A 25,265-nucleotide genomic window follows, 5' to 3' on the forward strand; every position below is an offset into this window, starting at 1 on the left:
GGGACTTTTAAAGTACCCAGCCTTTCCCTGCAATGCCACAGGGACATAATTTCTGGGCTAAAACCATGTCTGGTGGATGTCTGTTCCTCAGAGACATTGTCAAAGAAGTGGCTACTAATGCAGGACAATGGAAGTGCTCTGGAGCCCATCTTTTCAGTCTCTAAACAGAAGCTTGTAAAGCACAGGCAGGGTGTGAGCAGGGTTTGAACCAAGTGACAGATTAGTCAGTGGCAGTGGCAGCAGTGACTGGGCAGGGCCCTGTGGAGGCCAGTGGGTCCCCAAAGCCCCTGTGGCCAGCGTGGCAGGGCACGAGCTCTGTGCAGGCCCAGCACGAGGTGGCACTGCAGGCGTGTGGCACCGGTTATTTCCCTGCCCTTTGTGTCAAAGGATCAAGGAGCCTCTTTGCAGGCAATTAAACCCAGAAGCTGATAGCCTGCTCGCACTTTGCCAGAGCACCTTTCCCTGGCAAGGGGGAGCACCTGCCTGTTTGCCTTGCTGCTGGCACCTTACTGACACTGCTTTGTTCCAGTCAGACAACAGTCAGTACCTCAATAGCCAGCACTCCGATGGCAAGAGCTCCTGCCAGGTACACGTACGTCTCAAAGGAGTTCAGGATCACGGTGTAGCAGCCCTAGGAAAGACAAAATATGGTGAGATACACCAGAGCAGCACATTGTGTTGTTGTCACACAGAGCCCTCGCTAGGACATGAGGTGCTCTCAGACCAGGCACCACAAGATCAGCTCCCTCTCTCCACCTCACCCAGCCCCACGGCACAGGAGGCAGAGGTCCACGGCACCTCTGGGAGTGCTGGGGAGGGGAAGGTGGAAGGTATTGCTGGGAGTGGTTCACATCCCTCGCTGACCATGAGGAACTGTGAGTTCCTGCAGGGCAGAGAGGAGCAGCACAGAGAGGATCTCCATTTCCAAAGGGCAGAAACGAAGCACAGAGGGAAGGACACTCACTGCAGGTGACAGACATCCCAGACTGGCTAGAGAAAAGCATGATTTATTTAAAGCCAAGGCAGAAAATTCTTGATTCACCTCTCACAGCCAGAGCTCTTTACCAGCCCAGGACCTTTTCTCTGTGTTTCCCCCCAAAGAGGCTGGCTGAATGCCTGCTGATCTTGCTATAGAAGAAGATTTTCATTAGGAGCTCAGGGCCATGCGCTATCGCAATTATTCCACTTATGAAGCATAGCCACCATCATCCTTAATTAAATTTATGGTTGCTAATACAATTAACAGCAGGTAGATCTTCCTGCAAAGGTTTCAGGATATTCCTGGAACTCACCAGCTTACCCTGGCCTCAGTTTTCCCAGCCTAAAATATCAACCCACTGGGAAATTTCTGCAAATAGGTGACACATAAAGAGAAAAGTAGATTGTAGTTTTTCCAATATGAAAAACAGATTCCTCTCCACTGAGAATATACTTCACACATACATTTCAATCCTGTCTATACTGCTAGGATGTTTCAATCACCTGGGGTTTTTTTCTTCCACTTATAATGAAAGTCTTGGAACTGCAAAGACAGCACAATAGTTATGTACCTGTGTCCATGCCAGACCCTGCTGACTGTGAGTGAGGCACAACCGGTGGATAATGAGGGAGGGCATGGAGAAGATCCACTCACGAGGCCACCCCAGGGAACCCAGACTGCTGGGCAGTAACTGAGCTGTTAAAACCATGCTCTTGTCAACGTGACTGCCCAGAGTCAGCTCTCTTCCAGCCATGTTTTGGCCAAATCTTCAGAGAAAAGCATCCAGCCCAGCAAAAAATATTTGTGTGCTTGCCAGACCTCCAACCTTAACCCAGCCTTCAGCATGCTCTGCTCAGCTGGCTACAGACAGGAGTGAGCACAAATGTGTCAGCACTGTCCTACGAGCATGGTGGCCCAAGAGCTTGACTTTGCTCCAGCAATGCCTCAATTCAGCTCTCAGTCGCTTGGGATTGTCTCTCCTGTTTTACAAAGTGCACCACTCTGTGCTTGATGACACTCACTGTGCACATAGCTTCTTCCACCAACACTCTGGTGACATGGGCTTGCAGAAGCCTTCCCGTTAAATGGAAGTGGTAGGCTTCAGCATTACCACTCAGGGAAAACTTTAACCCTCTTTCTCACAATGCATTTCTCTTTCTCTCCGCGCTGTCATCTCTCTCCTCCCCATCTATTCCCAGCAATCAGACCTGGCAGAAGCAGCATGGTGCTGTCTGCTATGATCTCTCACCCAGAGTGCCTTTGCCAACCATTTCCAGCTGCCAGTCAGGGAGCAGTTCACATGCTGCTTCCAAAATCCTTTCCTCTCTTTCTCAATCTGCTCTTAAGTGCTGAAAAGAGGACCACGGCCTAGCCTGGAGGGAGAAGGAGGCTTGTACATACGGTCAGTACAGAACTCATTTGGTTTAACTAATGCTGAGGTGAACACAATCAGGAACTTTGCTAGAAAGTTTTTTAAACCTCATGTCTTGGTGACATTGGAAGGAAACTCGACCCTGCATCAATGGGATGAACAGTCTTGTCATAGTCCAGTATTACAAAAAATTGCCAAGCAGAGAAGCCTGGCAAAAGAATCATAGATTAGAACTATAGAATGGTTTGGGTTGGACAGAAATTTAAAGATCACCTAGTTCCAAACCCTCTGCTACAGTCAAATCACTGCCACTAGACCAGGATGCTCAAAGTCTCATCCAACCTGGCCATGAACATTTCTAATGATGAGGCATCCACAACTTCTCTGGACAACCTTTTTCAGCATCTCACCACCCTCACAATCAATAATTTCTTCTGTAATATCTAGACTAAAACTACACTCTTTCAGTTTAAGGCAATTCCTCCTTGTTCTATTATTACATGCCCTTGTAAAAAGTCCCTCTCCAGCTTTCTTGTAGGCTCCCTGTAGGTACTGGAAGACAACTATAAGAAATGCCCTTTTTCTACAGTAAAGAGTAAAGAAGCAGAGAAATGCAGCTTTCCAATATTTCTCTTCCTTAGAAAACAGACATGGTTTTCTGTGGCTGCTTAACCTTTGATATTTTGATTGTATATATTGATTAGGAGTCTTTGTGAACTAAATTGGAACCATTCCTCCAGCCAGTAAGAGTCAACTCCATCCTATCTTACCTGACCTGTGCTGGCTTGATAATTATCTTCTCAGAGGTAGTTCTAACCTTCATAAACACAACAGAATTTGAGATAAATTTCCATCTTACCTCTCAATCCCTTAGGAAAATCTTTGTATTTCTGCTGATACAGCACAACATGGACTTAGCAGTATACGCAATGAAAGGAGATTTTCAAAATCAGCCATATACCATCACTTCAAAAGCTGTCAGCAGGAGTGTAATTAGGATGTGAGGCACAGTCAGGACCTGCCAGATTCACTAGCTACCCATGACCACTGCAGCCATCTCTCTGCCCACTGTGAAGCTCCTTTTCCTAGTGTTCAGCCTCCCTTACCTGCCGGTTCTGAAACCTGTCAATGCCTTCTAGACAAGCTTCCTTGTTGACAAACATCCCTTCCCGGCTCTGGAGCTCTCGCTGGCAGCAAGCCTCCGGTATCGCCTTTTCCAAAGAGGAATATGGAAGGTGACGAATATCTTCAAAATCTTCTGGTCCATTCACTCCACAGCAGGCAAACTGGGGAGTGGCACAGAGAAGAAAGGAAGACAGAATCAACACCTTTCCTTCAAAGCAGACTTGAGAAATCTAATACCTGTGACCATAGGGATCAAAGCTTTAGTCAAAGCAGAGACAAAACAGCCATTGCTTCCAAAGAAGTGTGTTGTGCTTGTACCTTGGAGCTTCTGTTTCATTAAAGCTTTATCAAGTCCCAATGTTTCTATGTCATACTGTAGATTCTAAGGTGCTACTGGGAGTATTGCTGCAAACTACACAGGGCTTTGCGGCATACCCAGAATGACTTGCCTGAGATCACCCAGCAGTACGATCCAGGCTCCCAACCACCCTTCTCCCCATAGCTAATGGCCAGGATTGTTGCTGCTCAAAGGCACTGCTGGGTGATTTGAGTAAGGTCCCTCTTTAGGATTCTAGTCAGATGCTTTTTAAGGATTCAAGTCATACTCTGACTCCGTCTCCTTTCAGTCAGCAAAAGGAAATGTCTTTATTAAAGTTCTGAATCAGCATGAAGGGCAGCAATCATCCTTTCAAGATTAAAATTGACTTTTCATCTGCAGAAGCTGACGTCCTGCTTTTCACTCCTGAAGGGCTGCACTGTGGGGTGTACAGAGCACTAACACATGTGTACACACAGAGAGACTGAATTCCTTGTGGCAGGTAATAACAACTGCAGTTCCAAAGACAGTCGACCTGTAACCTGCCCAATTAGGGGTGTAAAAGTTAACTTTTATAGCTAATATTTCTATAGTGAAAAGACCTCATTAGGCACAGTCCTGCCTAAGCTGCTGTTAACTACAAAACACTAGTTAATGCCAGCTTTTGGCTGCTGTTGGCTGGGAATAATTCTGAAGCAATCTGCAAGGTGAAAGGCCCAGAGTAAATGCAGTGATACCCAGTTGCAGGCACTTCCACTGCTCTCTGTGCCCAATATTTGAAAACCGAGGGTACTCCAATGCCTCAGGCTTTGGCAAATCAAGTGATCCCGATGCAGTCACTAGGAGTGTCTCTCTCAGGACTGGTGGCAGCTCCATTTGGGAAAGACTAACTGCCAGCCAAAGTCTCACCTCTCTTCAACCACAAGCCCTGGTTCTAGGCTGGACACGACAGGATGGTTGAAGCAGGCTGACCCGGGGAGAGCTGACGGTGTGGGCTGAGCATCGTGTTGGTGGCCACTGACACGGGCAGAAAGGGACTGGCATGGTCTGACTTACTGTGATCATAACAGAATTCCAGGTGGAAGAAAAGACGTCCGTGTCGTTGTTCCTCTGGTAGTGCTTCTTCAGCTCCTTGGTGAAGAACTCTCTGGTCAGCTGAAATGCACAGACAGGTAGAAATGTAAAGGCTATTGCCAACATCTTTCCCAAACATTTCACGAAGCTCCCTCCTGTAAATGATAGGGGTTCTTTGGTTTTTTGGGTTTGTTCTTTTTTTTTTTGCAAACCTCAGAGGAGAAACATGTGAAAAGCCATTGGCGAGCCATATCTGTGTAGAGGGTGAAGGGTACCTGTTGAATACAACTGTCACTCATTAAAATCAGGGACTAAACTATATCTGTACTTCTAAAATAATGTTTACACTTAAATGTTGGTTGGTTTTAGTTTTTCTTGAGGTTTTTATGGTTTGGTGTTTTTTTGTTGTTGTTGTTGTTTTTTTATTTTGTTTTTTTTTTTTTTTTTTAATGTTCAGCACTATTTGAAAGTATTTAATAAATTGAAACAGGTCTGAACCAAATTTTAGAAAGATTGTCAAATCCACACCAAACTGTATTTTCACTTGCTGTGCTTCATGAAGTCTGCAAGCAAAGCTTGATTTTCCCCTCCACTTTGCAGTCAAACCAGTTAACTTCCTACTAACAATAGGGGAACTGCTCTGAATTTACTTCAATGTGTGACAAAGCAGAATGAAGCCTTAACAAGCCATAAAACTTTCTAGAAATTAAGAAGTAATAAAATTTCATTAATAGGAAGTAGTCAAGCCATCTTATGAATCAGAAAAAAACGCCATTTGCTTGACAATGCTTTTATCTAAACTAACCTGCATACAGGAAGAAAAAAAATCCTCTTTATATTTAGATAATTTCCTAATAAAGATTTTTCCAAATGTCAACAATGTAAACTATTGGAATTTCATTTACCCCTGTCTATATTTACAGTAAAACAGATTAAATGCACAAAAAATTTGTTCCAGAGCCTTCTCGAGAAGTTAGACACCTTGAAATTACATTTACTTAGGATGACTCTCTGGAGGAACAGTGAACATACAATCCTAATAATTATGTTAAACTGAACATCCCAGTTAAATCTTGTTGCCTTTCTGTCACTTCAGGACAAAAACTTCAAGAAATCCTCTTTCATGTTCCCAATAGATCTGGACTTGTGTGGTCCTTTCTCCAAAATGTCTTGTGATTTGTAATCCACACAGGCAAAATATTCTGCCACTGCAAAAGCCACAGTAAAGGGGGCTGGACTTGGCTGGCTATAGCACTGCTGTGATGTTGCATATTTGTAGGATCAGGAATTAAGCTGCCTGAAAAATACCCTTTTTATTCCCCCCCGTTGTTCATACAGCACTGCTGACGCAGTAACAGAGACTGCTACAAGCTGGTTTCAGGTTCTTGATATGCAACGTGAAATATCTCACATACACATACATATGTATGAGCTCTATGGGTGGGCACAACAGCACAAGCACAAAACTGTTTGTTTCATTTGTATTACAAAATTTAAGGACAAAAAAGCCACTGTAGTGACTTAAAAAGACCCTGGATACCACCTAATATTGGCTTCTCTTTTACAAATAGAAACAAAGGCTAAATGTAATTACTACATCAGTACTGGGGAAAACTTTGTCACAAATACTTGAATACAGGCAATTAGCTCAATCTCACTACCTTTAATTAATTATACCATTTAATTCCTAAATTATCTTTTTTTGGGACAGATATTTGGGACTCTTTTTTTTTTGCTTTTGGACATTAAAATACCAGAGGACACGGCATTTTTCCTTTGGGAATTTGGTGCACTGAGGGAAGGTGAGGTCAGAAGATGCTGAAATATGTCCTCGGTGTTCTCTTTTCCTTCCCTTTCTCTCTGTACTCCACACAGCATCCAACCCTACAGATAGCAGCACATTTTTTTGATGCTCATCTGTTCCTGAAGCACACACTTTGAAACTGATATTACTGCTGGTAATAATCCCAGCCGGCTGCCTTTGTTGGGGTCTAAAACAAAAGAGTAATTTAAATATAAAGTGAAACCTTTATTTTGACAGCAGCAATCCCAGAGGAAATTGTTCAGAGTTTGTGTGTGATTTTTACAACACTTGGCCCAAAACAAAGCCTAGTGCTGGAAGAATACATTTGCCAGGAAAATAACTGATTCCATTTTGGAATCAGTTAAACTGCTTATCCTGAGCATCTCAAGTTCAGAAGAATGGGGCAAAAAAAGAAAATCTTGTTTTAAAAAATTGCTGACAAAAGAGGATGAAATAAGACAGTCCTATTGCCATGCCCGTGGCGCTCCTACAGCTGAAACAAGTACCAGCCTGGGGCCTGATGAGATTGGTGCACATTGGACTTTTATGGCAAGAAACATTTGGAAGGGAGCAAAGAACTTACTGATAAAACTGGAGCTTCACACAGGCTTAGACAACACAGTTGTGGCAGCCACATGAACAATAAGGAGCTGTTCAGCTGTGTTTTGGGCGGGGTGCCTCCAGTGCAGCACATGCATGCATACATTTACATGGCAGTGAATGAAGTGAGACTGTTTTGTCACACTGGTTCCAAAAATAGCTTTGCTGGGATTAGTGCAGCCAGATAAAAGGGGTTTATTAAAAGGAGGGCATTTCTGCACAACACAGGCATGGAACAACACTGCCCAGGAAGGTCACAGCCTTCTCATGCTGTGCTGCTCTTAAGGATACTGAATGCTGTGCAAGAATCTGCCTTCATGGAGCCTGCTGGGGAACAGGACACACTCCTGCCCATCCACATCGGCCTGGAGCATTCTGCTGGGTCTGGCACAGTACAGGGCATGGAGGTGCAGCCACCAGTGCTGCCCTTCCCACTCCTGCTGTGCCTTCCATCTGAGACACCTCTGTCCACTCAGCTGAGGAAGGTTCATGCTCTTTAGCTTTTTACCTTATGTCTGAGGACATAGAGGCACTAACATCCAAGGTGACTTGCTTATTAAGTGTTAGAACAGGAGCTAAAAATCCAAACGTCTGGACTCCACCCAAAGCCTGCCACTGGATTCTTCTGTTCCATACCATCCTGCTTTCTTGCTTGCTAAGACAGTTCACTAAGAATTATATATCCTTCCAGGGCTTTTCCCATCCAGACCTCTCAATGACCTATAAAGAGCAATTCCTATTGCTCTTTCACAGTCTCTCTCTAGTGTTCATGAAAGTCATTATTTCATGGGGGATGTTCTAGATGATAAAGGGTTCTCCACCCCAAAAACCGCCTTTTCTAAGAAAGAGAAACTCTGGTAATCCCCTAGCTAACTAACAGCTAGCCTTCTTCTTCAGAGACTGCTTTTAAATAGCTCTTTGGATTGCAGCTGGACTTGCAGATCACAGTAGCTCACCTTTGTGAACACCACCTTCACCTACCCCACCACCTTGCTCTGCTTCACTGACTCTTCTTCTCACATTAAATCTCAGCAGAAAACATCTCTTTTCTCCCTTATTTTTGTCTCTTTATTTCTCTCACTCCCTTAGCTGTTAATAATTTAACACATTGAGTGTTTGGGAGCTGGTTTGAATGTAAAACTACACAACAGAAAGCTGCACTGAGCACTATCTGTAAAGCAAACAGATAAAGTGTATCTTTTGTCGCATTTTACACACCCAGAGAGGCCACAGCCATAAGGACTGTGCAGCAACCATCACAGAATTCTGCTTGGTAAACTTCAAAGAAATTTAAATTGGCTAAGGTTGCATTTGCCAGCACATGCCCTGAAAGTAGTTTATTTTGCAAGGAAGAGAAAAGCACATCTGATCTTGACCTTAAATTGCTACTATGAAGAATTCTTCCCACCATGGGATCAATGAAAGACCACCTCTGTACATCCATGTAGCTCACCCTAACCCAGAGGTGACAGCAAAATTGCCCACAAGTAGCTTCCAAGTCAGAGGAGCTACCACCACAACTTACAGCAATGCCAAAACAAGGGCTATTTTTTCCAGAAGAAACTTGAGAAGAGAACAAACCACAAGAACTCACAGATCAATTTTGAGTTCTGTATAGAGCCATCCCCAGCTAAGCTGGGATCTGACATTGTTCATTCCTTCCCATTTAAGCCCTTCCTATCAATCATTCTGACAGAGTGGGAAACTGGTGCTACAAACATGGAGACAAGCTCAAGAAAGATAGAAGTTTGTTCCCCTTCAAGTCTTATCTCACAGAACACTCCCAGATGCCACAGAAGTCTAGAATAACCACTGTGACCTTATCTTGCAAGATAACATGGCCTCACATGTCCCGTGGCTCCCGTGGGTGTGGAAGGTACAGATGCTTTTCCCAGAAGCAAGCTGTAAGTGAGAAGGACAATCAGAAGTGCAGTCACCTTGCACCCAGGACTTGCAGCAAGCCTGGGCATTTTCTTGTACCTGTTACCAGTTTCCCACAGAGAAGGGGGGAGGAAGGAGCCATCAGGTGGGAGCTGCTCGCCCAGACCCTGCTCCCCAGGGACCGTGTTCTGCCTCTGTCACAAAGCACATACCTGGGTCTGCAGGCCAGTTTCTACGTGTGCAGTCTGCTCCTTGTGCTGGACCAAAGGAATTCTCTAAAAACTCCTTAATGACCACCAGACCCCCCATACTGCACTATGTTTATAGGTGTTTCCATAAGGGCATGATCTCAAAGCCTAACCTGGAATGGGGCACCCATTCTATGTGCAGAGTGCCATCCCTTCCCCACTGCCTTCAGATCTGAGGCAAAGACAAAAGACCACCAGCTCATAAATAGAAGAAAGTCCTCTCACGACCTCCCCCCAAGCCCATCCTACTATACAAATACCACACTCTCTTGCTGTGAGCTTCCTAAGTTTTGATTCTTTACTATAAAAACTTTAAAAAATGAATAAAATAGAAGTATACACTGCTTTAAGAAAATCATCATTATACACGGCCCTTCTTTGCTCGTGCTACATTTCTCTCACTCTCAGTACAGCAAATGTGCTGTATGTTCTCCTGCTACTGGCAGAGGAAAAATAAGCAAAATAAATACTGATATAGTCACTAGTGATCACCTCTACCAGCCAATGTTTTACAAAGCCATCACTCCAAGAAGGATGGACCTACTTCAGTCAGGCTTTCCTTTGCATATGTGTGAACATGAAAAAAAATCCACAGACCTTTGCTGTTTAGAGAAGGAAATGAGACTGTGGTTACTACTACTGTAATAAACGTTTACCACTAGCCCAGGGCAGGGATGATGACCATAGAACAATATTCATTGCAGAAGAATAGAGAAAGACAACACCATACGAAGCTTTAGAGAAAGGACAAATCTAATGGGGTGAGATTTGCTTAGGGCAGGTCAGGGGGGATATCTTACAAGCAGCATTGGTAGGAATCTGGTGAGCATCAGAACATGGAAGATCAAGAGTGAATATGATTAGAAGATTCATAAGAGATTTTTTGCACTGCAGAGCAAGCATTGCCTCTATCTGGAAAACAGGAGTTTTCAACAATAAATATTAAACCCATGTTATATTGAAAAAGGCAAATAGTTGCTTTTAATCACAGTGTGACTTTATCATAAAACTTCTCTCTGATGGAATGTGCAGCTGGTTTGGCTGCAAGAGAGTCAGGAAGACTTTAAAAGACCCTAAAAACTTCAGGAATAAGTATGTCCCCATAAGCTCTCCAGCCTGCACTAGCCAGGTTAGTTAGCATTCCCTGACATGCTGGCAGTTCTGCAGGCAGGGTAGTAATGAACGAGATTTGCTGATATTTGAAACAGTCACTGTACAGAGAAATCATCCGCTGTCTAACATCCTGCTCCAGCTGTGTATAAACCTACTGGGATCGAGAGATTGCCCACCATCAGATACTTACATTTTCTCTGAATATAAAAGCCAGGATTGCAGCTGAAAGCTCCGCCAGGAAGATTAACAAAATAAACATGAAGAACTGGAAGAGAGAAGATAAAAACCACAAACATAGCATTAAATGTCTGCAATAGGTTGTAGGAATACAGGGTTTTGCTAATCACCAAAGAGATGGAAAAAGTAACTAAGGAAACTTTTTTTTTCCCCTGACAATTAAGAAACTGTATGAAACAGTCACTTGAATCACACACATTCCCTCTCTGACCTCATCACAGGACATGGGATCTTGTGACACTTTTGCCTGGTTCTAATGAGTAAAAGCGTATAAGGTTACAGAACCCATAGCAACCCCTGATAAACCTGCACCAGGTCAAACCAGTAAAGCCCACTTTGATGCAAAAGTTATATAATTGTGGACATGCTCACAGAGGTTAAAACTGTCCAGACACAAGAATAGGTATCATGTGTCCATGCACACACACCCCCCTGACCGCAACACAAATAACACAATTTTACTGTAATATAATCACAGCTTATCTTGTGTGGAAGGAGAAAGTGGGTTATACCCTCAAATATTTGTACCTATAACCTAAAATGAATTGTTTTCAGGACAAAATTAGCCTTGGTTACTATCCCCCCCACACAATGAGGTTGCTGAATTAAGTACTAACCACACAGGACCTCTATGGAAAGTTGATAACACACCATAATAATTTAATTTGGTTATGCAAGTGCCATCCCTGTCTTGTATAGCATCCAAAGTGTGCATGTTCACATCCTTAAGATAAGAGCACACTGCAGACTTGACAGAAAGCACAGCCTGCACACTAAAAGATAGTAAAAGAGAAACAGGCCTCCAGGTTGAAGTAAAACTCTTTACACTTATGTCATCATAATTTTACAAAAAGGGAAGGAAAGCAAAACAGAGAGGCACATGGCTGTTCAGTCTAAACTGGATCTATATTTCATCCTGTTGCCTTTGCAACCTTCTGCTGCTTCAATCTAAAAGTTTGGTTTTCAGTCTTGCCAAAGGCACCTTTTTCCAGTGAGGTTACCAAGCCTGAGTGAAGCACTGTGCCTTCACCCCCCAGCCCACAGAAGTACATCAGATGCACTTCAGAGGGCTCATCCCCAGAGACTGGCATGCTGCTGTGAGGGTGCTGCTCCTGGGACCTTGTCTACCCTTGTCTGGTACTCAGGAGTGTTTCCAGCCCAGGATGAGTGATGGGACTCCTGTGGGCTTCCACTTCAGATTCTGCCTGTTCTTGTGACCAGTTCTCAGTGACACTGACGCCTTGTGCTAATTTGATGCTGCTTCAGTCATTATGAAACAGTAAAAAAACCAGACAGGGATGTGCCCTTTAACATCCTTAAAACAATGAATGTTGGTGCTGAGGAATAGCTATAGAAACAGAGCAGAAAGTGGCTATATTCATACTCTCTCCCAAAATGGCATTTATTTCCATTCTTGTAGACAAAATCATGGACTTGAAAAACCATAAGTCTGAACTAGGTGGACATTTTTTACATTCTTATTGCCATAAAGAGAAATTACCATTTGAATCAGCCTGTCTAAAATTCAAACAGGCCAAGAATCTGCCCACAGACTTTGAGATTATTTTACAGAACTGAGTAAATGTTAAGACATTAACTCAGACTTTGGCATTGTGTGAGAAAGGCAAAAGTGAACAGAGAACCCTGTAAGAATCACGTAGAGGGTAATAAACTCGGTACAGGTTACCAATGCAGATAGATGAAGCAACAAGTAAAAATAAACACAAGAGAAGCCTGGATTTTTTGTGTGTGTGAGAGAAGTTTATAGAAGGTCTTTCTCAAACAGAAAACAGGCAGACAGGGCTAGAAGTACTATTGTGATCACCAAGCAATTATTTATAAATACTGTCTGAAAGGCTGTGTATTGTGCACTTCAATAACGAAGAGAGAATTCAAACTATCTGCTTGGAATGGGCAAAATGTTGTTTTGCTGCCAATTATCAGAGCTTTAAGTGATTTTCCCCCACTGGAAAAGCACGTGCACCACCCTATCACATTTGTCTTCCTGTTTCTGCGGTGGTAAAAAAAAAGGAAAGGAGCCTGGGTTCAAATGACAAAACAAGAAAAGTCAGATGAGCAGGGATTTTGGTTTTTTAATAGCATGCTGTTGCTTGATTTTACTGAACTTACTTTTACTGAAGTTAATTCCCTAATTTATTCTTACTGCTGAAGTTTTCTGTGTGGCTTCTTTTTTTCCTGCTCAGAGACTGTTTTAATTTCACCACAGGAGGGCAAAGAACAAGTGATGAGAATGAAGACTCTTTGCAAATTCACATCATCATCCATCAAGGGATCTCAACATAGTCACTAAGGTCTAAGGTGGTGATCAAGTGATTAATCCCATCACCCTGCTAATTGCATTTCATTTACTGATTACTAGGAGGCACATGTTCACCCAAGCTCCAGCACAGGTCTGCGCAGAAGTGGAAGCAGTCATTCCCAGATTATCTGTGATAAGCTTCATTATCATTCCCAAACTGATTTACACTTATATTGTGCACTCTGCATTACAGATTTGTAAGTTACAGGAGGAAAAAACCCACAAGCAGCCATTAGGGTTGATGAGAAAAAAATGGATCATCAGTATTTCAGAACTTACTTCCATTCTGCATTTGAAGGAGAGTCAAAATCTGCTTAACGTGTTTGCCTTCCAAAAATTAAATTGATTACTGATATGTGAGAGCACAAAGGAGCCAGCTGGTTAATGCATGGGACACACTAACCTCACATTCAAATTCAAGCTTGATACTTGATATTTGAATACAGATACTCCCCACATCCAAGGTGAACATCCTAAGAAATGGGCTCCCTCAAAAATTTGCCTCAGCTCCAGGTGGTGGTTACAGGAGTTTTCACAGAAGTGGTCTATTAAAAGTTTCCACAAAATAATGCTTTGTGTTTATTTTTCATAACTCATCCAATGTTCCAGTTTCAGAACTGCTGCTCCAAAAAGAGCATCAACTGTCTTTAACTCAAAGGACCTGGACCTGCATCTTTACGCTGAGAAGTGTGAGGGGCTACTATATCCATTTCACAGGAGTGCAAAACAGGATGCCTGCATTTGAAACTAAGCCAAATGAAGCTAACATGGGCTCTTCTTTTAACAAAGCTGAATTCAGGTACACAATTTATCCTGAATTCAGGTACAAAATTTATTTGTACCTGAATTCAAGTACACAAACATCCCTTGGTACACAATTTTGTACATTCAATAGTACTTTGGATTCTGATTTTTAGTGTTGTTTTGCAGTGAGAGGACCTTCAGGACAAGTCGTTCAGTGTCTGATTTGCAGCCCACTGTTCCTTTTTTTTTTTTTTTTTGTGAGCCAGGTTCAAATGCCAGGAAATCTAGAAATGCCTCACAGCCTTGTGCTTAATACAACATGTTAGGTTCCATAGTGATGGGGTTATTTTTTACCAAAAGACAAGCAGCATAATGAAAAATAAAAGTCCTTGCAAACACTGAAACCAGAACCTAGAGAATATGCGCCTGTCTTGTCCCTTCTATCTTCTGTTTACATTTGGACTAAAAGCTTCAGGCATACATTATGCATCACTGAAATCTCATTCAAGCAGCTCTCTGGCTCATCAATTCTTTAACAACTTTGTAAGTGGACTTGATTTGATCTAGCAACTTCTCCCCAGGTACCACCCCCACAAAGACTTACACTCTCTATTTTGCAAGTGTTCCCAGTCTCTCTGGCATACAGTCATGAATCTTTTGCCTATTCAGTGTCTAAAACTTACTCCTATCAGACTTTGGGTTTCACAGATTCTTTAAGATCAGCTGATTTTAACATCAGGTGGTGTGGCCCCAAAAAAGCAGTTACAAACATATTTCTTCTCCCAGGTCCTCATCCAAGTGCTTCACACTGCTGAACATGAGACGGCTGGCTGTTTAGCTGAGTTAGTGTTGATACAAAAAGCCCTCAAAAATCTGACTGATCAAAATGGAAGAATAATTCCTTATCCAGTAATTACTTTTAGAGTTTCTCCTCGTCTGGGGCATTACTTCCATTACTTCATATTTTTCTCACATTTCGCTCAAAATAAAATAATAATGAAGGTAAATAAATAAAGCAGCAGGGCTGAGAACTATCTCTAGGAGTAAGAAAAGTAATAACCACAAAATTGAGTGTACTGGAGTATAACTAAAATACATGGAGAAACATTCAAACCTGTATCAGGAGAGAACATGGCCCAGAGCTCCCTTTTTCCAGCCAGGTCACCAGTCTGTGTGCAGCAGACTGAAAATATTACTCTCCCCTTCACTTACAACAACATTTCTCATCAAACTTCATTTTCAGTTTCTTAATCTGACAAGGACAAGCTTTGAAGTAACTTCAGGCTCATTGGGCCTCATCTTTTCCATTTTATTAGGTTCCTGTGGGCAGATCTCCACAGACTTCACAGGTGATACATTTATTTTTCTGATTTACTTCTGCGATGAATCACTAGAAATCAAACCCAGAGTGGCTTCCCCGAAAGGGCTCTCATTTACAGGCTATGAACTCAAAGCACATGGGAGCCAATGGCCGGAGAGAATTTATCTCAGTGAAGCCATGCTCATCTCTAGAAAAAGATGGGTTTGCATTCAACAAAGAGGACTTTCCTGTCCTGTTTAAAGTTAGAGACAAGCCTTTTTTGAACCATGAAGCAGCTGTGCAAGACACAAGCCTAACAAAACACAGTAAGAACAGGATTTTTTTAAAAATTAAAAAAAAACAAACCAAAACCCACAACAAACCCAAAGTGCCACCAGACCCATTGGGAGAAACAAAAGATCACATTTCACAAAAAAAACCAACAAACCAAAAACAAACAAAAAAAAAAAAAAACCCCCCCCAAAAAAAAAAAAAAAAAAAATAAAAAAAAAGAAAAGGAAAATAAAAAGAAAACTAATGGTCTTTGTCTTTCAATACATAACTGGCAATGCTTTCCTGCAGGAGATAATGGCTGGAAATCCTTCAGTATTAGAACTTGGGAAGAGTGGGGGGCAAGGGCAGAAGTGACTTATTTTAGCTCTTTGTAATTATTGATGACCACCATGGGCTGAAATTTAATCCTGTCATTCAGGGGAAAATTTGTCCAAAGGCATCAAATCTGGTTAATTTTAGGAACAGAGTAGGCTGCATCAGGGAGTGGCCAGCTATTGAGAGCAGCAATGACAGCAATGTGATGCAGCTCTGGGCTGGGCACTTCTGCTGGCATGGGGGGCTCCCTTGCACAGGGGCTGTGCCCCAGTGTTCCCTCCTTTGTTGTGGACCCCCAAGGAATGAATCTACAAGTGGAAGTGGGTTCCACTGTTTTGAGTAGCCGAGAAAGGATCATTTTTGGTCACTTTATAAATGTAGTCAAAGACCGAACAACCAAACGGCGTCAATTAGAATGAAAACTTAAAAAGGTCAAAATATGCTCCCAGACTGGGCTCAAATCTGTATAAGTGAAAAAGCAAATTATCTGTATTTCTAGCAGTGTGTAAAAGTATCCTAAGCCTACTTATCCTGTGAAGGAATAACAACTACAACACCAGACACCCATTCCTGTGCTTATCCCAACCATTGTATCTATCCAGTCACCCCTACGGGAAGCACCAAGAGGCCAACAGGAATTGCAAGGGCACTTACAAAGAGCAGTAGGCATTTGTTCTCACGGATGGCACCACAGCAGCCCAGGAAGCCCAGCAGGAAGAGCATTGCTCCCATGGCCAGCATGATGTACGCTCCTGTGAAGAGCAGGGGGTTGGCAGCCACGATCTCTCGGAAACCTGTGGGATCCACAATGACCCAGATTCCGAGTCCCAGCAGGCATGCTCCTCCCAGCTGTCACAGCACGAGGACAAGAGAGAGAGAGAGACAGGTCAGCATAAAACAACTGCTGCAGAAAAACTGGATTCATTGCTATCTTTTGATCAAAGACGTTAATTTGGAGAATTTGTGTTTCTGCAAAGGCATGCTGTGCAGGTCACTTCTGATATGCTGCTCTTAGTATCTCTTGCTCAATAAATGAATCATTTGCAGAAAAAGTACCTTTCTTTCTTTCTTGACACATCACTCTACCAACTGTTTACTCCCTCCGTGCTGCTAAAGACAGTCTTGATCTGCTGCCACATCTGTAGAGGACAGTGAAGGGGCTCACGTGAGCCATACCTGCCACAGAGGCCAGGGTGGCTGGGCGCTCCCACCCTTCCTTTCAAAAACAAAAACAGCTAAGAATGACTCCACATGTGGTAAGGGAATTACTGCTCCTGAGTGAAAACCTCAGCAGGGCACCCAGGACTAGAAAACAATTTCTTCTACCATTCAAGGATGAACTATGTGCATCATTAGTTACAGCTTTCCCTGTGGTTTCCCCTGTCAAGGACAGCAATAACTCAGACAACAGTGACCACTGTGCTGCCTTGCTGAATGTTTGGGCATCTTTGGATGCTGCAAAACGCTCAGTGATTGCTAGTGCACAGCAGAGGGGATATTTTGTATTGTGGCAACTTTACCACACTATAGCCTATCCTGCTGGGCAACAGCAGGATGCTGGAAACGGGGATCCAGAAAAGAAAATGAATTCCAAATACTTACAAATATAAAGAAATTGAAAAGAAACATCAGGTATTTCATGCAGCTCAGACAGTCTCCCTCCATGGTCTTCAGGGTCCTTTGTCCAATTCCTCCTGCAAAACAACAGCACTTTCTTAGCACGCTCATTTTCATTGGAATGACACAATCCTATCTCCAATCTATTTGTATTTCCCCCAAGACCCTGTGGAGTTCATTATAGAGAAGAGCTCTTTTCTTACCTGGAGGGGGAACATAGCACAGGCTAGTAAGAGAAAATGATTTCTGCTTGATCCTTTTGCATTCTTAAAGGTCTGAAGGTGAACGCAGAAGTGAAGGGAAAGGTTGCAGGAGACCAAAGGTCTAGCTTTACTTGCAGAGTGAGATACTGGGGAAAAAATATCCCTCTGCACATGAAGAATTTTTCCCCCCCACTCCTTAAAGCTTGTCAAGTCTAAGAATCACTGAATGTACCTGTCTATTTCACGCTGAGAAAAGGTCATATTGAAACAGGAGCCAGAACAAGCTGTGCCCAGTTAGAAGACACACAAAGAGCATTTGGGACAGCCGTCTTCACACAATCTCCCTCTACAGAATGAACACCACACAAACATGGACAACAGCTTCAGGGAAGCTTGTAGACATTTGGGCTTGGAATGACAGCAGTGTGTGGACATGGCAGGGCCCAAGGAGGACGTCCTCACGTGGTTACTCAGCCTGGGCACAGCACCTGCTTGCCATGCAGTGCGAGATGCTCCTGCACAGTGAGATCCTGCTGCTCTATGCCCCACCCTGCACAGGTCCTTTGCTAGGAGAACTCATGGATCAATGTTGGAAAGCTTTTGAGTCCAGGAAAAAATGCTAAGGAATCTTCACCAGTTCTGAAACTCAGTGTCTGATTTAGACAACAAACTGCTTGGCCAGTGCTTCTGTTGGGAGGGCAGCAATAAATCCTGAGCAGGTTAGGCTACACTGGAGGAAAGTTCCTGCTTGCTGTTTATGTAATGAAGTGACTGTGTGTCCAAATATGCCAATATATCAGTAAGTACCCTAGAGGAACAGACAAATAAATACATGAAATAGTAAAACTTCCACTGAAGCAACACAGTCATGGCAGTGTGCACAGATGGAGCCATACATTTGCAAACCCAGAGGCACAGGTTTGCTTGGCTCCCCAGAGGAGCCTTCCCAAAGCCCACATGCTTCTTAATGCATCTCATTCCCTTTCTCCACTGCAAATGCCATTCCCTAACAGAAGTGTATCTAATGATATGCTATGTTAGCAAAGTCCATATCATTGACTTAAAAGAAAAAACTGGAATTATCCAAGATTTTCTCCAGGCCAGAAATAAAACTGCCTTTCACTCCATTGTTTTTGTTAAACCACAAAATCTGTGAGTTCTCTAGAACCTCACGAGGTGCTTTCCTCTGTGACCATAGGAACTGCTCTGCTTTAGCCAAAGAGCTGAGAAAATCCATGGCAGGCAGAGCTCCCAGCACGGGGCTGCCTGAGGTAAGAGCCAGATTTTTATTACACAGTGTGTGTTTGGTGTACTGCTTTCACTTGATTAAAATCAAATCAATTCCTTGTTTGTGAAAAAACAGGCTGAGACACAAATGGTGTTTCACAGAAGCTCATGTGGGTTGCTTTCCCTCTACAGCTGCCTGTACCTGGGGCGGGACAGCAGTGTGCCTCTGCTGGCTGAGTACTGCCCAGGGAACTCTCTTTGCTGGAGGAATCCTGGAAAGATCCACCTTGCTTCTGGAGAAACACAAACCTGAATCTAAACCTGAGAATGAGGGCAATGTTTTTTCTTTACAAAGCTTATTTTCTTATACCCCTGATACATAATTGCTCTGCCCAGAGAAATTCAAGGACAAGATGGTGACTACAAGAGATGGGGTAGAGCACAGAGCTCAGATGTGGGCCTGCAGGAGATGCCCGCAGCTTCCTGACACTGTTTAAAGCCAAGTCTGCAAATCTGACAGAGAAAATGGATCTGGAAGTCCGGAAAGCAAAGGAGCTGGGCAGGGAATTATTCAGTTTCATGGGAAAGGTGAGCCTTCAGCCCCACTAACACATGACTTGGACACTAGAGAGGGACAAGAAAATACAGACAAATCAATAGGGTACTGGGATTTCAAGAGTCCCACAATTACTGTCACCTAGATGTTCTCATCAGCACACTAAAAATTCATGCTCCAGTGAAATATAGAATGGCTAAATCTTGGTAAATTAGCCAAAGTCTTAAATTTCAAAGCCCTGCTGCCTTAAGCACCCATCTGTATGATCCATATTATAGTAGACTTTGTTTAAAAAAAAAAAAAAGAACAAAACCCAAAACAGTTTGGCCTTGTTGTGGCACTAGACATAATTCACACACTCCACTACAGTCACTCACACAAAAAACAATGCCTGTGGTCCAAGAAGCAGCAGCTCCTAAGCCTAAAACTCACAGAGATGGGCTTTCATTCTACTTGTCTTTTTAAGCCATTCACACAACGAGCAAATTATCTGAGTTACTCGTACTACACACTGATACAAGTGTGATAAGAACTGAATGCCTATGTCCTAATCTACCTTTTAAAAATACCTTCACTCCCCTCCTCCAGGCCCCAGATCTGTGAGAGATTAAGTTCTTCTCTGCAGGAGACATTTAATGCTAAGCAAACATGAACAGTCAGAACTGCAGAAGATAGCGGCTGACAGATGCTGTCCCTGGCTTGTCCCGTCTCAGACCTGTGAGACACATGAGATGCATTTGTTTTTGTCCGAAATGTAGCTATAAATGTTCAGCTTTTTCTTAAGCACATCATTCTATATTTCTCTCTCCCCTGTATCCCCCATTAATTTTATCTTGGAAAGGGATGGGGAGGCTAAAAGTCCCCAGCAGTGTAGCCAGGAAACACAGCCCAGCTGCTGTAATCAGTTAGCAATAAAGTCTAGTTTTTAAGGCAATGCATTTTTTTGTTCTCCAGCCACTTCCTTCCTTTTGTCATTTGCTTTGCATGCCTTGCAGCTGCCTTGAACCTCACATTTCTAAAGGCAGCTGCCCAACCACACCCCTCCAAAAGGCCTCCAGTTTTTCTCTTTGCTGCCACTGACATTTCCCTCAACCTCCATATGCCTTTAATGCTGGATTGAAACCCATGGATTAGGGTCACGTTAGTTAAGTTTTGAATGTCTCCAAGGACTGAGGCCCCCCTCATCTCCCTGGACACCTCTTCCAGTGTTTGATGACTCTCCTCGGTAAAAAGACTTTTCAAAAGAGCTGCCCAAGGTGTGTCTGAGTTACCTGGTGGCAAATGCAACAAGAGCATCTCATGGATGTGCCAGTCTTTCAGAACTCTCAGGAGCACCTTGTCTTCACCAGTCTCAATCCTCACATCATCTGTATTTTATCACTCCTACTCTCTACTGAAAAGAAGTGTGTGAACCGTTTCCCTTGCTCGTCCCTAACAGGCCACTACAAACAATTTGTGTTTCAGTATAGAAATTCAGACAGATTGACTGATTACTCATCACAGTCTCCCCATCTCAAATACTTGATAGAAAACACAGAATAACAGAGATTGAGAGAGATGTCGACAGGTTCTCTTGCCCTCATGCAAATAACTTTTTTCAGTCACTGCTCTCCTTTCACATAAATATCTCTTCGCTGTCAACATGCATGAAGAACTTGTCCACTGAACTGATGCTGAACTGTGGCTTCCTCTAAGTCATCAGAACCAGTTCTGCAGTACTTCCTACAGAACATTAGCCAGTGGCTCGAGCAGGAAATGATGCCAACTCACACCTACATTCATAGCCATACACAATGGACCATGTAAAAGCAGATGATGTGCTTGAAGTTCTCCAGAATCAGTGCCAGGTAGGCTTTAAAGGTATTAGAAAATATGGACTAGATTCTCTTGCAAGTAAATGTATTGATTTCTAGAGGCTGCCCCAGATAAGGTGTCACTGGAAACATCCCTGAAGCTCGACGCTGCACCAGTGGCAAAGCATCACCACCACTTGGCATTGCTCCATGGTGTCCTCTCCCCACCAGTGTGGCAGGCCACCCTTTGGCTTGCAGGCATGGAGAGTTGGCTCAGCATGCTTGCCTTCCTTCCCAAGTACACCTCCCTTAAGAAGATTTCAGTGTTCACTACCTGCAAGCAGCATTCAACTTTACACCAAAGTGGTGGGATGTCCTAAGAGAACATATCTAACAGGAAGAGCCATCCAGAACCTCCTGTCAGAGCATTATTTTCACACAGTCTGCTTCTCTAGATGCAACAGAGATTAGGAGCAGTTTCATAAGGAAGGATGACTTTCTACAGTACCTCACTGGTGACACAGTGGCAGATGAGCTGTGTATTTCTTACTGCCTCCAGCACACCACAGCCACCCTTAAGCTGCTCCAACAGAGATACAGAGAATGTACCTGGCATACAGAAAGAGCAAGCCATTAACAGCACGCACCTTTACTAATCTTGGGACTTGAAGCACAGTGTCTCTTCCAGTGTTTAATTGTCTGTGTGTCCCATGTATCTCCTTCTATCCAAGCTTGTCCTGTAAGGGAAAAATATGCAAGCACTGTAAGTCAGTAAAGTGCAATCATGTTAAATACACAATTTATTAAAACACACCATCCTGATGAACGTGCTCAGTCTAATTGCCACCTTAATTTGGTGTACATTATCACTAATGAAGAGCTTTTAATACCCAGTGAGGGATTAAATTCCTCAGAATCTCTTTAACAATTTTTGGGGGTGTTTTAAACACCCACAGACCACGTGTAAATATATAGTCCCATTACACCTGCACTTCATACCACAAGAGGACTAGATTAATACCAGCTGTACCTTCAATATTTTATAGGAGGTTTAGACAAACTTTAATCTGCTGTGACTTTACAGCCCATTTACTGGGAAAATGGAAAAGGCAGGAACGAAGATGGAATGAATCTTTGGGAAGCCCAGCCATTAGGAGCAGCAGCATAAATGTTGGGTGCTATCCCTCATTCTTCCAGCCAGTTGTCACACCAAGTTGAGCAAACTGTTTCCTCTCCCTCTGCCTCATTGTCACTGCCTGGGAAGCAACAACAGAGAGGGACAGCAAAGCCACAGCCCTGGCCACCCAAAAGTATTAGATACATGGGTGCAGGCAGGGGATTCAGGTGCAGACTGCCACTGTCCTCAAGGTAACAATCACAGTTCTCTCAGTAAGTTTTAATTTCTGCCCACACAACGCTAATGAGAGCCTTTGACTAGGCAGAGGTGAGGTGAGACTACAGACTAATGTGCAAGGCACACATGTTTGATTCTTGCTTTCTCAGGGCACCCGCTCCTAGATTGCTTTTTCCATGCATCTGACACGGCCCCAACTCCATATTGCAGGGCCTGGGGGAAAGGGGCAGCCTTTCACTCTTCAAAGAACACCCCATGCCATAAGAGTCCAATATTCACATAGGGCTCAGCACTGTAACTCATTCACTCATCCTTCAAAAATGGTTTTGGCATACTTGCGGCTTTGCTGGAGCTGCTGCTTCCCTGTGAGACACCAGATAATCACCTGGGTCTCTCCCTGCTTTCTCAGTGCCAGCATTTCATCATGATTTCTGGGAGTGGGTGCATTGAACATCTGTTTGCCACAAACATTTGTAAATGTGCCTTTGAAAATTGCCTGCCATTAAGACTTCTGTGAGTAAAAGTCTATCATTTGTTGTTGGCAGGAAGCGAACAAGGAGTTTCAAGGTGGCTGAAACTATTACAATATAAAACATACAATGAATATTCATAGACCTTTTGTTTTGCATTAATCCCTCACATTTAATGCCCTTCCTCTGTCACTGTAAACCTACATCTCCAGATGAAGAACAGGGATTGCTTCCCCTTGGAAATCTGGAGGGTGCAAACATCTCTTGCCAATCCAGATGTCTCTGCTGGGAAATGCCGAAGGCATGAGCTGAGCAGGGGCTGAACTGCCTTTCTTCACTATGCTGGGTACAAGGCTGCTCCCAATCAGTACAGCTTTTCCAGCAGTGTCAAAGTTCAGAGGGTGCTGTGGGACTGCCTGGGAGATGGCTGCAGCAGGCTCAGCAGGTCTGAAGAGAGGACATCTAGGACAAGGGACAGTGCCTCACAGCAGAGAGCCCGTATGGCATCAGAGCCCAGTGCCCACGCTGACCTTTGTATCTATTTCTGTGGTGTGTAGGACACTCCATCCTGTGCTTTGCAAGTGTGATTGAGAGACAATTTCTTTGTTTGTCCTGTCCTGTGATGCCACTTGCTTGGCATAGATGCTGCCAAGAGAAGATGGGTCTAACTTTAAAGCAGAGATGACACTGTGCTATATAAACCTATCATTAAGAAAATAACCAGAATGATAGGATTCCTGCTCCTACTGTGTGTGCATATAATTACATTCCTACATGCCCTCAGAGGTCTGCGTGGGAGAGGAGTTTTATTTTTTTATCCATCATAAGTCACAATATTTTAAAGAAATTACAGCACCCCAGAGAAGAAGAGTTTGAATGCTTCAGTAGGTACCAGCAGGTACTGTGTCAGAAGGGATGAAAGACTGCATTTAGTGCCAAGCAGCAGCAGTGTTCCACCTGACTCTGTTGCCTTAAAGGGGAGAAAGTCCCTGCCAAACAGATTCTCTTTGGTTAATAGCTACGATTTTGTCATTAGGGAGAACTGCACAAAGTGCAAACCCACCATGCCTAATTGTGACTCCAGCAAGCTGATGCCTTTAATTACAGTCTCTGGGGAAACACAGTGGGAGCAGGAGCGACAGCTGAGGCTAAGCCTCATCCTTGGGCTGGCCAGCTGTGGCTGGCACATTGTCCACAGCCACCACATCAACTCTCCTTGCTGAGCATTGGCTCCTCTTCAGATTCACACTGCAGCCCGTCGAGGAGCCAGCTTTGATGGAGGAAAAGCAGCTAAACATGTGCCTCCTGCTGGTATCAGGCTGCAAGAAAGGCATCTGGAGCTCCAGAGCAAAGAGGGATGGGACAGAGAGGGGTTGAAACAGACAAAAGGCAGCAAGTGAAACAAGAAATTAATGGAGTGTGCAGGATGAAGAAGCAAGGCCTGTGTTTGTGAGAAATCTGGCTTGTTGACTAGAAGAGGAAGGGCCACCAGATGAACCCCTTAAAAACGTTATGTTTCACAAGGGTTTCTAGCTACTGCCAGTCCCCTGTGCTCACATTTGCAGGGTCAAGATACACTTAAACACATGCCAGCCCATATGCTCAGACAAAGGAGAAGCTGAAGACAGAAGTCATGTCCTGCTGGATCTCTGTGTCAGGTCAGTGCTTTCACAGTGAAGGGCGAGGAGAAACATCTCTGTGGAACCTGGATCAGAATAGTTTCATCCCCTTGCAGTGGTTTCAGAAAAAAGGTGAAACACTTTTTGATTTAGAACTGGACCTTGGCACAAGCTGTCAGCCCCATGTGTTATCCTGTAACTATTGCTCCTACATAAACAACTGTTTGTTCTGGAATTTCATAGCATTTGTGCAGCAAATCGTTGCTATGACACAACTACATTACTTCATGTAAATCCAATTAGATCCCAAAGTGCACTGTGTAACTGTAATCGGCCCCTGTGGAGCAGCCATGAGGGGACCTGCACAAGGCCATGCAACTGGATACTAAATTACAGTCAATCTACCTCCTCTTTAGTTGCATTAAAATGCTAATATTACTGTAACGTGGGCCCATTTACCAGCCATGACTGCCTTGCCTTGCAACACTGGAGCGAATGAGCCTGTTGCACTGCCTCAGAGCATTTAATTCCGCAGTACAGTCGAGTGAGCAAAGCCCTTAGGGGCATCCTATACCTGCAAACAGTAACCTGATTGGCTTTTATAACACTAAAAGCATATGAGGCTTGTAACAGTGTTTAAATGAATCGGAGCTGCCTCCAAAGCTACCCTAAAGTTTCCTACACTGGGTCTCATCTCATCCTGA

General features: G+C 43.6%; 1 protein-coding gene across 3 annotated transcripts in view; it reads right to left on the reverse strand.

The window, feature by feature from the left end:
- The window catches only part of TSPAN18 (tetraspanin 18), a 121,152-nt gene that overhangs the window by 4,006 nt on the left and 91,881 nt on the right, over positions 1 to 25,265 (reverse strand). For all 3 annotated transcript variants that reach the window (XM_041459768.1, XM_041459767.1, XM_041459769.1), the window contains exons 3-9: positions 21,766 to 21,855; positions 17,325 to 17,416; positions 16,377 to 16,571; positions 10,703 to 10,777; positions 4,849 to 4,947; positions 3,458 to 3,637; positions 548 to 631 (exon numbers count right to left, since the gene is read on the reverse strand). In XM_041459768.1, the coding sequence (XP_041315702.1) occupies positions 548 to 631; positions 3,458 to 3,637; positions 4,849 to 4,947; positions 10,703 to 10,777; positions 16,377 to 16,571; positions 17,325 to 17,387 (696 nt within the window). In that variant the 5' untranslated portion in view covers positions 17,388 to 17,416; positions 21,766 to 21,855. The remainder of the gene's footprint in view (positions 1 to 547; positions 632 to 3,457; positions 3,638 to 4,848; positions 4,948 to 10,702; positions 10,778 to 16,376; positions 16,572 to 17,324; positions 17,417 to 21,765; positions 21,856 to 25,265) is intronic.

The sequence above is a fragment of the Pyrgilauda ruficollis genome, unplaced genomic scaffold (genome assembly GCF_017590135.1).
Source record: "Pyrgilauda ruficollis isolate IOZ18807 unplaced genomic scaffold, ASM1759013v1 scaffold14, whole genome shotgun sequence".
Taxonomy (NCBI): domain Eukaryota; kingdom Metazoa; phylum Chordata; class Aves; order Passeriformes; family Passeridae; genus Pyrgilauda; species Pyrgilauda ruficollis.